The 12,617-nt window shown below is 38.8% G+C and overlaps 1 protein-coding gene across 12 annotated transcripts in view; it reads right to left on the bottom strand.

The window, feature by feature from the left end:
- LOC108650099 (band 7 protein AGAP004871) overlaps positions 1–12,617 on the bottom strand; it is a 42,540-nt gene that overhangs the window by 7,546 nt on the left and 22,377 nt on the right. For 6 of the 12 annotated variants that reach the window (XM_089260164.1, XM_089260163.1, XM_089260165.1 and 3 more), the window contains 3 exons: positions 6,252–6,361; positions 4,780–4,852; positions 4,422–4,504 (listed from right to left, as the gene is read on the bottom strand). In XM_089260164.1, coding sequence (XP_089116290.1) covers positions 4,422–4,504; positions 4,780–4,852; positions 6,252–6,361 — 266 coding nt within the window. Of the gene's footprint in view, positions 1–4,421; positions 4,505–4,779; positions 4,853–6,251; positions 6,362–7,144; positions 7,181–10,145; positions 11,257–12,617 lie in introns of those variants that run through there. The other 6 variants (XM_089260161.1, XM_089260162.1, XM_089260166.1 and 3 more) reach the window with 3 other exon arrangements.

Genomic DNA, 12,617 nt, shown 5'->3' with positions numbered 1-12,617 from the left:
TAAATTGTTGAAATGGCGCAGGTATCTATGTGTGAGCTGAGTGTGCGTGTGTTTGTGTGTGTGTGCATGGCATATCCATAGAGTATAAATGAGAGAGAACAATGGAACATGAACTGAACAATAGATAAATTATAAATTTGTAATTAATATAATTTCATGGAATTTAATTAATTCGAAACAAATAGTTTTTAACAATTTTCATACATATTTGTTTATACACTGTAACAGCTAAACTAATGAGTTTTTTTGTCATATATATATAAAGAGAGAGTTTTATATATATATATGACTGTATAATTGATAATTTATTACAATTTGCACAGCGTTTAGCTAGAAATTTCTTTTGATTTTTATTTGCATTTATATTTCTCTTAAATTTCATCCAAATGTAAATCATATTTCAACTGAAAAACATAGCTAAAACCGGATGCATATAGCTGACTATGACTGAGTGTGGTAAGGGTAGACGAGGGGGCGAGGCATATACGGTAAGTGAGATAGAGATAGAGAGAGAGATAGAGAGAGAGTTGAAAGAGATAGCAATAGTGTGGAGCTAGAGAGAGTAGCGGGAATTGAATTAAAGATGCGATTTAATGCATTTTCCATTTAGCTTTCGTTGGCGTTACGAGAACACCGATGTTGCTTGGCACTATGTATGTATATATATATAAATATATGCATATTTCTATATATTGAGATACAGTTACTAGGTTCTAGTGTTGACTGAGCTAACGCTATTGGTTTTACAGTTACGCTGGGCGAGCGGGCGGCGGCTTTTTGCTCTTCTTTGATTTTCATGCGTGCGAAATTTGTTTTTGTTTTTTTTTTCTTTTGTTGCAGCGATTTTGTTTTTGTTCTTTTTGTAATTTTATTTTTTTTTAGTATTTATAAATTTGTTGTTGGAGTGTCACCCACATTTAAACAGCCTAAACCACGCAAAACACACATAGATGAACTCGACATGGATTGCTTGCTTGTTATACATATATATATACATAACATATATATATATAATTGTATTTGTCGGCATATCTGACAATATTTATATATATATATATTAGTGTACACTACATATATTTGGATAAATATATATAGCTATACACACATATACATATATATATATATATGCATGATCTCTTTTATTGTTGGGGTGCGTACGTTTGTTTTAGCGTCCTTCGCTAGTGCTCAAACAGAACAAATGTTAACGGTTATTTAGTTAGTTTGGTAAAGTACAATCAATATACGAATATATTTCATAAATTTGTCGGAAACTATAAAGCATGTATATACGATCATGTATGTGTGAGTACGTATGTATGTGTGTGTGTGTGTGTAACTAAACTAAAACTGTACAATAAATGAAAACAACAAATGTTGGATATTCAATTATTGAATGATTTGTACTTGGACTTAATTTGAGAACCAACAATATGTATGTATATGTATGTATGTATGTATGTATGTGAGTGTGTGTATGTACGAGTTTTAAGAGTTTTTCTTTTTGTTTTAATATTATTTTTGGGTTTTTGTTTGTTTTGTATTTTATTTAAGTTTTTTGTTTTGACAGTTAGAAAGCTTTTTAGAATAGACATTTATGGAAATATATATATATTTAGCATGCTCTCAAAAATATTATTCGAACGGAGGGAGAGTGGGGGTATATCAAAAAGTAGGTGCATTTGGTTATATTCGTGTAACTGTTCTTTTTTTTTCATAAAACATTATTAGTATCGTTTGTAATTTTTTCATTGGGATTTTATTGTTTTAGGGTTTTTTATATAACAAAAACAATTGTTTTGCTAAACCAAAACCAACATAGCTCAAAAACAAAATCAGTATATATAGAGAGAGGTATATATAGAGTTATAGAGCGTGGGTAGACAGAGAGAGAGAGAGAGAGAGAGAGACATAGAGAGAGTAAGAAACAGAGTTAGACAGAGAGAGAGAGAGAGACAGATAGAGAGAGGAGGTTATTTAAGGCCAAGCAGCTTGTGAGGCTGTCTAGCTTATTTGGTACGAGCGGGCGAGTGAGCAAGACACAGTTAAAATTACACAAAGAGATAGAGAGACAGAGAGAGAGAGAGAGAGAGAGAGAGAGATAGAGAGTGAGATAGACTGCTTTGTTTGTTGTGTGTGCATTCAAGTTCAATGAAATTTCTTTCAGTGTATCGGCTAGCTTTCCGTTTGCTACACAAAACCTAAGCTATGTGCGTGTGTGAGTATCTGGCGTGTGTATTTGTGTGTGGGTGTGTGTGGCTGTGTGGGTGTGTATATACCCTGTGTTCAGTGAACAAATAATTTCACATACATTTTCATTTTCCGTTTCATTCGAGCGAGCCAATTTTGATTATAAATTTTTGTTCAGTTTAATTTTTGCCTTTCAGCTTTTTGATTTTTGCCACCTTCCCCCATCCCCCACTGGGCCCCGCCCAAACCAATTAGTAAACATCATTACTGTGTGTGTCTGTGCATTAAGGGTGCTGCTCTGTCTGAACACAGAGCATCAGGTTATAAGTTTCAGTTGATATGCTCAGCATTTGCTTTGTTTTTTAATTGATTTTTCTTTTTTTTGGAGGGGGTTTTCTAATTGGCAAAAAACACAATCAGAGTTATTTTTGTCAACTATGCAAATTGTAATAAAGTTGAAGTTTAAAGACTCTTAAAGACACCGAAAAACAAACGAACCGAACAGAAAATGATGGAATTTAACAGTAAATAATAAATGAATGCGACACGAATATCATTTCGTATGCATTTTTCACACAACAACAACGACAACAACAACGAGATGGTTAAAAGGAAACGTAAAAAATTGGCATAAAAGTTGCAGTTGTGTGAGGCCGCAGTGTCCTTCATGCGTAAAAAACAAAAAATGATCAAAGACTAAAGTAAAACCGGGTATAAGGATAAAACCCAAAAATGAAAACGAAAAAAAAATATAATGGAAAATTGCAAAAATGTTGGCGAAAAGAAACAACGGAAAATGTTGGTAAGAAAATTAAACCGATATATATATATATATATATATATATATACATATATATATATATATATACATATATATATATGTATTTCTATATATATGTATATGTATATGTACATAGGGTATATATGGAAAAGCTAGTGAAAAGTAGTCGTAAGCATAATTGTGTTTGCTCCAAGTGACGTCATCGTTAAATACGTTTTTGCCTTGCTCTAGTTATTGCACTTCGTTAAGCCTTGTCACGCGCATTATGATATTAAAAGCCAATAAATAATGAGGCGGGCAAATGCATAGAGATAGAAATGAAAATCAAATAAAATGGAATACGCATATGTTTTGCATGTGCGTGTGTGTGTGTGTGGATGTGTTTATATGTGTGTATGTTGTGCGTGTGTGTGTGTGTGTTGTGGGCTAGTGCATAACCAATGACAATTATGATAACAACTAAATTGGCAACATTAAAAACGACAACGATTACCATATATGTAAATAGCATTTAAAGCATACAACTATCAACAACGACAACAACAACAATATCAAGAATATTAGAGTGTGAAAATGTGTGTGTGTGTGACCGCAAATAAAATGCAAAAAGAAAAGTGAGCAATGGCAACTAAAGTGCAGCTGCGGCTGCTGCTGTTGCTGCTGTTGCTGCTTCTTCCTGTTAGCTGCATGGTGTGTGTGTGTGTGTGAGTGTGTGTGGCTTAGGAAAGTATCTTAGCTGTTTGTGAAAAGTTAAAGACAGAAAGAAAGAGAGCGGAGCAGAAAGAGAGAGAGAGAGAGGGAGAGCTGGAAGGAAACACAGTTACGCAGGAAAACGCAAAGGAAAAACAAAAAAACGACAAGAAGAAAGAAAAGCAACTGAAATGAAAACCAAAGTAAATAGCATGACATGCGATAACAACAAGAAGGAGAAGAATAACAACAACAACAACAACAAGAAAGGAAAATACACACACTGCTATGCAAAAGGAAACGAAAGCAAAGCAAAGAAAACGTTGCGTATGCGTAATTTACGCTCCAGTTGCGTATGCTGTATGTGTATGTGTATGTGTGTGTGTGTGTGTGTTGTCATATGAGCAATGTCCAACAGTAATTGTAGCTGTGTAGTGTGTGTGTGAGTGTTTAGTTGGGGACCAAAAACAAATCAAAATTTTTGGTAAACAAATTGTGTGGCAAAAGCTAAAAGTTTTTCGTTTTTAAAGTATTTCACTTGTTTTTCTTTTTTCTTTCTTTTTTTTAGTTGGCAGCGTTTAAATGGTCAGCTGTGTAGGTGTTCGTGAATATATGTATGTGTGTGCTGATTTGTATGTGTGTGTCTGAGAGAGTATATCAACAACAACAACAACACATAGACGAAAAGTTGTTGCTGCTGCCAAAAAAAAAAAAAAAACAAAAAAAAAAACCAAATTGAAAAGGAAAATAGCAACGGACTTACCTCCTGTGGGGGCACATCGTAGGTGCGAGTACGTAAATCCACGCGTGCATATGAATCAATGCAGGGCAATATGAAGAAAATGCCTGCAAAGTAGAGTAGAGAGATAAAGAAGCGAAAGGGAGAGAAAGAGACAGAGATATTATAGGGCATTTAAACAGTTTATAAGTCATAATCTGCAGCTGGGCAGCGTAGAGCGTTGAAAGTGACAGCCACTCCAGCGGTGTGGCCCCCAAAAATGAAAAAAGTCGACGCTAATTTGGAGCAAGTGCAGCTATTAACACAAATTCTCGACGCCAGCGACACTTCAATTTGCATAGCTGCAGCCCCAGGCGCTCCCCAACCCAAGCACTTCACTCACCTGGACCCTTGGCGCCGCCCTGCATGAGTCGACCCAGGCGAAAGATAACCGCGCGCTCGTATTCCTGCACCACCTGTAAAAGAAGAGAGATTGAGCGAGAAACGGAAAGAGAGAGACAGAAAAGGAGTGAGAGAAAGAGAGAGGTGAAAGCGAAACGTGAGTAAAATGTGCAAAATGAAATTGAAAACTCGGCAAGCAACGGCCATGAGCTGCAATTTCTTAGCGAATTTTATTCTTTAGCCTGCAGCTGCAGCACTTTTTTTTTTTTTTTAATAATGATTTATCTGCATAGCTCAGCTGGTATTTCATGCATAATAAAGTATTATGCATTACTAACTAGCTATTATCCATCTCTGTCTGAGTAAATTCCTCTTCATTTTCTGTTATCTATCACTGTGCACACTTTTTCCTCTATTTCTATTTAAATGCATTTTTAAGCTTCGTTTTAACTAATTGCCCAAGTTTTCTCGACAAAAAGTGGAAGAACATAAATTAAATCAATCAGACGATAAGCTGAGCTAAAATTATCTTGGCGTTTGCCATCGATAATGAAAACATGTGCTTATACCCAGATTTTCCATGTTTCCATTTCCAAATCCAATGAGAGACGGAAGATGCTTTAATTGCATTATCATAAGCTAGTTATTTAAGTGAAAATGAAGTTTCTTTCTGACTCTTCGTGCTGTCTGTGTGTTGGCCAGCGATTAGTCAGTTAATTAGCAAATAGTTTCTGCTCGGTATGCTGTTAATGCATTATTCATAAGTAATTTACTTAAATGCTCAGTTAGAGAGTAGAGTTCATCAGTTAGTCAATCTCTCAGTTGGTCAATCAGTTATTTTCTGAATCAATGAGTTTTCGTAACAAACAATCGGATTTTTTTTTGTATTATTCAAGCACTGAAGCAATCAGTAAATTATTTGATTAATTAGTAAATGTATTAATCAGTTAGCCAGTTCAATCTATTAGCAAGCCTTTAATTCTGCCAATCAGACAGTCAGTCAGTCACTTCAATCAGTCAATCAATCAGTCAACTTTTAAAATTCAGTCCATCAATAAGTTTTTGAATCAGTCTGTAAATATTTTCATACTCATATGTATTATCTAGCAGTTGTTCCGTCACTCAATATGAGAGTTAGTCAATCAAGCAATCCTACCATGGTCAATCCGTCATTTAGTTACTGATACTGTATCAGAGGGCAGGTCAGTTCATCAATAAGTCTTATGATAAGCCAGTTAGCCAGTCCGCTCTTAATATTTTCAATGAGTAACTCCCTTAGTCATTTAAGCGCACACTTAGTCAATCCATCACTCATTCAAACCGTGCTTAAGTCCACTCGGTCGTCAGTCAGTCACTCGCTAAGCCCTGGCTTATGGCCATTGCAGCCACGTCCTTTCACTTTGCATATATATACAAATTGTGACCCACTGCAGTTTGAATAAAGAGTTGCATTTGATTGACAATGGAGCTTACCTTGAAGCAGACGAACAGGCTGAAGGGCAGCGTCATTATCACTAGGGCCACGGATAGAAATATGAGCAATTTGCCGCATGTTGACGCCTTGTCGCTGATTTCCTCGTCAGCTGCAGAGAAAACGAGAAATTATAGCGCAAAATGGAAGCAACACAGCGAAAATGCTGCAAATCGAGTTAACACAACACGCACAGAAAAGAAAATATAACTCAAAACATGTACATATATTTATGTTCTTATATAGCTGTATATATCTCGCGACGACGCTAAAAATATGTCAAATGTCAAATGCCAAATATCAAATTTCCACAAAAAATGTTTAGCCAAAAAAATTCGCAAGTTTCTATTGTTGTCGAGGCCCCGAGACAGAGAGAGAGAGAGAGATATCAAAAATATTTTGTTATGCATCGGGGAGCTTTATAAAAAATACGAATACTAACAAAACTGTAGCATACTTAGGAGCGCGCGACAGTTGTACCATAAAAAAGTTAGAGATAGAGATAGTAGTAGTAAAAGAAGTTCAAGTAACAAATATGTAATAAGGAAATAATCGTAGTTAAAAAGTAGTTAAGCTTTATAGTTCTGTGTATTTTTGTATGGTTCTGTCTGTTGGGAATGTGGATAGGGTAATTGATATAGATTGTATTTCTTTTTCATTCTTGTTTTTGTCTTCTTCAGTTCTGGGCCAAGCATTGGCATGAGAGATTCATTGAAAATCATCTTCAAGTATTTCGTTTTCTTGTTAATTCTTTTGCCAATAAATGAAAAGCTAAAACCTTATGCAAATAATTAATATTTAAAATAAAAAAACAGAGCTTAAATACAAATTCATTCTATTTTTATATCATTTTGTTTTCAATCTTCATTTGCTTTTCCAAATTTGTGCGACTTACAATAGAGAAATCCATGTGAATGTTTTGCTTGTGTATCTGGAAGAATACGATAAATCAAATATATTTGAAAAATTAATAGGACTTGAGGAGTGGGCGGAGCAGGGGAGGGGCCGCGAGTCGTGGGGTCGTAGGGGCGTGGGGCGTGGCATATACTCTTTCAGTTTACTTTTGTCATTTTTGGATTGTTGTCATAATTTTTGATGACGTGTTCGCTGCATGCAAAAGCCACTAATTAGTTAATTGGAACTAAAGCTAAAGCGGCAAAAACGAAAAATCATAAATGTTGCATGCCATGCATTTAAATGCTAGTTGCCGCGCATGTCGGCCGTTGAAGTTGCAGTTGCAGTTACAGTTTGTCTTGCGGTTTTTGGCTGGCAACTGCGACTGGCAATTAGTGTCGCTTACAATTTTTTTGTTGTTGTTGTTGTTGCTTTGCTCTTCGCCCGCTTTCCGTTTCGGTTTCAATTACAGTTCATTGAGAACTTGCAACAATGCCAAGCGCTGAGCGTCAAGCAAAGTGTTTTTAACGAGCTCACACACACACTCACTGACACCGGCACACGCACACACAGACACACCCACACAGACATCAAAACCAAAAGCCTGGGTGGCAAAAGCTGCAAATAGCTGAAACTCGGCGCAATGGCAACTTTGATGGGTATTTGTGGGCAACTACCTATAGAAGAGCACGTTAAGCCAACAAGCTGTTAAACATTTTGCCCAAGGACCAACTTGGGCCCGCACGAAACTTTTATTGAAATTGATTTCAAAATAATTGCAATGGCGTTGACGTCGAATTTGAATGTGCGGATGAGAATGCGGATGCGGATGTGGATGTGGATGCGGATGCGGATGGGAATGGGAATGGGAATGGGCACGAGGTGTCTGTTGAAAGCTGACAAATGAAGGTCTCCCAGTTGTGTGTGTGTGTTTGTGTTTGTGGCTGTGGTAATAGATTTATAGCCATAGAGCTAAATTTAAAAATAAACCAGCATCAAATTGTAATTAGTTGGAGGGGGAACAAAAAGTATTATTGATATTATCCTAGGCTCTTTGCGTCACATTTTTCGCAATCAGTCGAGTTAAGTCGGCTAATGCATTCGGTGTGGGCAGGTGAAAAGAGAAGAAAGACATTAGAGAGCTCTAGCTGTGTAGAGTAGTTGGCTTACGGTTAAATTAACTTTTAAAACTAGGTTAAATAGGCACCCGCAATACGTATAGAGTTAAGTAAGAGCTTAGCCAGAGTAAATCAGTTGAGAAAGTGCTGAAGTTTGTAAGCTGGCGGAACAAAATTTACCTCTTTAAATTAGTAAATTGTTCAAGAAGTGAATGTTACAATTAGTTAGGCAATATATATATATACATATATATGTGTATACTATATATACATATATATATACAGTATTCATGTGTTTTAATGTATGTATGAATATACACAGTTTGTAATATTATTCGTCTGATTAAAGTCTAATATGTATATATTTTATACACTGATTACAGTTGAATATTCACTTAAGAACTGCGAAAAAGAGACTTTATAAAATTATTCCTATGTATTGTTATTGGTCAATTTATTTTATTTTTTTTATTAATTTTTGTTTTTATTTTTACACTCTTCAATATCTTACATTTCACTCTATTCAAATAATTTTCTTCTGTATGACATTTACATTTCGAGCAGAAATTTCCATTCATATTTTCATACTTTTCTCCCAGGCCATTAAACATTTTTGTAATACCTTAATATTTAAGCTATATTTAGCTTACTTTTGCATAAATTTGTAGCTCATTTGATAAAGATGAGATTGGTTCTGGCGCTTATGATAATTCTTGAATGTAAATGCGTTGCGTTAATACGCGCTGCCAGCCAAAAAAAAAAAAAAACAGCATGTGGTCCATAATTTTTTAATGACCGACCAGCCAGCGGTTGTCAAAGAGACCACCCGCCCCCTTCCACCGCCTCGCCCACATGCTACGCCTTCTTTTCACGCCCCTGCACGCATACGTCATAGCACAGCAGCCCCAGGCAAAAAGCTTTACGTTGAAAATGGGTCACGTTGTTGTTGTTGTTGTTGTTGTTGTTTCTGCTGTTATTTTTGTTGTTGCGGCTGATGTTGCTGTTGCTGTTGCCGTTTCTCTTGTTATATACGAGCCTCTGTATGTGTGTGTGTGTGTGTGGGTTTCTTGTCGAGGCACTCTGATTGAATTTTGCATGCAAAATGCGTGCATGCCAAAAAATGTGTTTAAGCCTGGCTTTACGGCTGCCAACCCTTTTGTTCAGCCTAATGAAGCGATTAGCGTGCATACAAGATGATATATTAGGCTCACACATACACACACAGATATATGATTAGCTGGCACGACTTGGAGAATATATACTTTGTATATGAGAAGTTTCCGCTCAGCTTTTTTTCTGATCAGTTGGCAGCGAAATAGCATCAATAAATGATGAGCCTGTTGAGTGAAGTGAGTGCAAAACGTTTGCCATTTACGCTAATGAAATTGGCAACAAAGATTGCCATTAAAAATAAATGCGAGGGCGAACGAAAAAATTCTATGTCTGAGCTAACTTAAATATAATGAGTGAACTTAATGGGAAGTGATAAAAGAGACTATTAAAATCAAGTGGAGAAAATAAACTAAATCATTTATAGAGCTTAGTCTTGCGCTATGCCAAGCTCACCAATTCTTCAGACTACCCTCGTAGATTTCTATGTACATTTAGAATTCATAAAGATATTAAAAAGCAGCGCTTCAAAAATTGTGTAGCATATTTTTGAGGGCAGCCGCGCAACAAGTTCGTAAAGAATGTTTTCAACTGAAAAAAAATAAATATATATAAAATAAAAGTAAAAAAAAAAAAGCCAGCAGGCAGCTTCAATTTCTTTTTGATATATACACAATTAGTTATATATATATTTATGTATCCGTGTATATATGTTTATTAATATATGTACAGGCATTTCCCAGGCATTTGCACTATGCACTCTTCCTCACTCACCTCGTCGCTGCTCGGCTCTGTGTATGGCCTGCTGCTGATGCGATTGCTGCATCAACGCATGATGGCTGTGTGGCAGCGGTAGCTGCTGCTGCTGCTGCTGCTGCTGTTGTTGGATTGGCTGCTGCTGCATTTGCTGCTGCTGCTGCTGTGGTTGCTGTTGGTGGTGTTCGCGTTCTCTTAATTGAGGTGGCTGTTGTTGCTGTTGCAGATGCAACTGCTGAGGCGGCGGCAGCTGCTGCTGTGGCTGCTGGTGATGGTGCTGCATGCTTGGTGTGCCTGTTATGGGCAGCTGGTGGTCCCTGTCGCTTGTCGTTGATGCCGCCTCAACGGTCGCCGTGGGCGCTGGCGCTGGCGGTGCAAATGTGCTGGTGCTGCTGGTGGCCACCACACGGTGCGTCTGCTGTGTAGGAAGTGGACGATGCAGCTGATGATCCCGATGCTCCATATCCATCATCGAGTCGGGCATCAAGCCGCGCTCACAAAACGACGCCAGTGCGACGGTTGTGCGTGGCGTCTAGTGCGTCGCTGGCTCAAACCACGGTGGTGCACGCTGCGCTTGAAATTTGTGTGCCGTGAACAGTCAACTATTTGGCTATGCCAGCCAATTGCATGACCACCGAGAGTGAGATAGAGAGAGAGAAAGAGAGGAGTACACGCACTTCCACTTTTCCACTTTTCTTTCGCGGCTCGCACACTTAAACAAATTGAATTGTATGTATACACATACACACACACACACACACTCACTCACTCACAACACACTCACACGCGCTCACACACTACTCTGGGCTAGTTTCCTAGCTAGCACTCCTTGGCCATCCAGGCTGCGTTGTCATATATATATATATACATATATATATATAGTTTTATCTCCGACTTCTGGTGCTTCTTCAATTTGGGCTGTTGCCGCTGCCTCGCTCAGAATCCAACTGAAAGTGTGCTGGCAGCGCGCATCCTTTTTATCCAGGAGCAGAGCTTTGCGTGAGAGTGCAAAAACTTTGTTATCAACAGAGCAGCAGCAGCAGCAGCAGCGACAGCAGCAGTAGCAGCGCCAGCGGCAGCAGATGAGCATAGTCCGCAGCAGCTGAGCAGCCGTTGAGGAGAGGCAGAGCCGTTGTTAGGGTAGCGCCATTTCTCATGGCAAATGATCAAAGAGCTTTTCTTTTCTTTTTTGTTGCTGCGTTGCAGCAGTTGCAATGGCAACAGCAGCAGCAGCAGCAGCAGTAAGAGCATTAGCAGCAGCAACCCCTTCCAGCTTTTACCTTTTCCAGCTTGCACTGACCTTGCGCATTGTGCGACACGTTAACATTTTGTTGCCTGGCCTGAACTTCAGGAATAAAGCTTACCTCGCAAGCTTTCGCGTAGGGGAAATGAGTTGAAGAGAGAGTGGAAGTGAGAGAGAGGAGAGAGACTGAGAGAGAGAGAGAGAGTCAGAGTTGTCGATGAGTATTTAGCACAGAGTGTGCTAAAAATTCCTGTGGCTGGGGCTCGACTCGACTCGAATCGAATCGCAGCCGATGTCCGTTTCGTGTGCAGGTGACAAAAATGTATTTATGACACTTGCCGCGACTGTTGCTGCTGCTGTTGCTGCTCCTGCTGTCGCTGCTGTTGCTGTTTCTGATTTTCATTGTATTGGCCGCCTGTCAAACACTTGAGCGTCGCTTTTCAATTTGCTCAAAACCCCATTTTGTATTTGTTTACTGGCACGAAACGATATGAGTGCCTGCACCCCAGCTTTATGCGTCTTTCAATTGGAGCGAAAATTCTGTCTGCTATGGCTGGCGTAGAGGTAGGGCATGGCTAGCAGAGGTTAGGCTAGGGTAGGGTGGGGTAGGGTAGTCTAGGGGGACAGACATTCATTCTAATGAAGCAGCTCGAACGCTTGTCGAATGCCGTCGCACATTTGGGTCACCAGGCATTGGAGGCTTTACTTTTGAGTCGTCAATTACCATTTACGCTTCATTAAATGCCACGCGCATTCGTTGACTACTGCCTGCTGCCTTCATGGCTTCCTGCCTCCCTTCCTGCCAGCATGCAATAGGGCCAAGTAGCGGGACTCCAAGCTTTCCCTCTGCCCACAGCGCTCAGCAGCCAGCGTGTTAAATGTGGCACTACAGTGCGTATGAGTGCTGTTATGTGTGACATTTATGCATACACAATGCCGCACTCGACACGCCACTCCACATACCCTCTTCACTTCCACTCCAAGAGCGTGCAGTTAATTAATCTTTGGCATTTGATTAATGTGCGCATTGATTTGGGCATCACGCGGCTCATGTCGCTCACAAATCAACAACGACAACAACAACAACCACATGCAGCATTAGCCATGTTAGTCTACCCAAATGTTTTTCTGTGACCTAGGACCCCGTGCTGCTCTCAAGCATTTAAGCCGTATCGACAAGAAGCACGCTCCAGCGCATTCGATTTAAGCTTGTTATTTTATAGACAAACCTATAAAGGAACACAGGC

The sequence above is a fragment of the Drosophila navojoa genome, chromosome 4, assembly GCF_054131105.1.
Source record: "Drosophila navojoa isolate 15081-1374.11 chromosome 4, UAZ_NAV_1.0, whole genome shotgun sequence".
In the NCBI taxonomy this organism is placed as follows: domain Eukaryota; kingdom Metazoa; phylum Arthropoda; class Insecta; order Diptera; family Drosophilidae; genus Drosophila; species Drosophila navojoa.
Note: the sequence above shows the minus strand (reverse complement) of the source record. Positions and strands in the feature narration are given on the sequence as shown.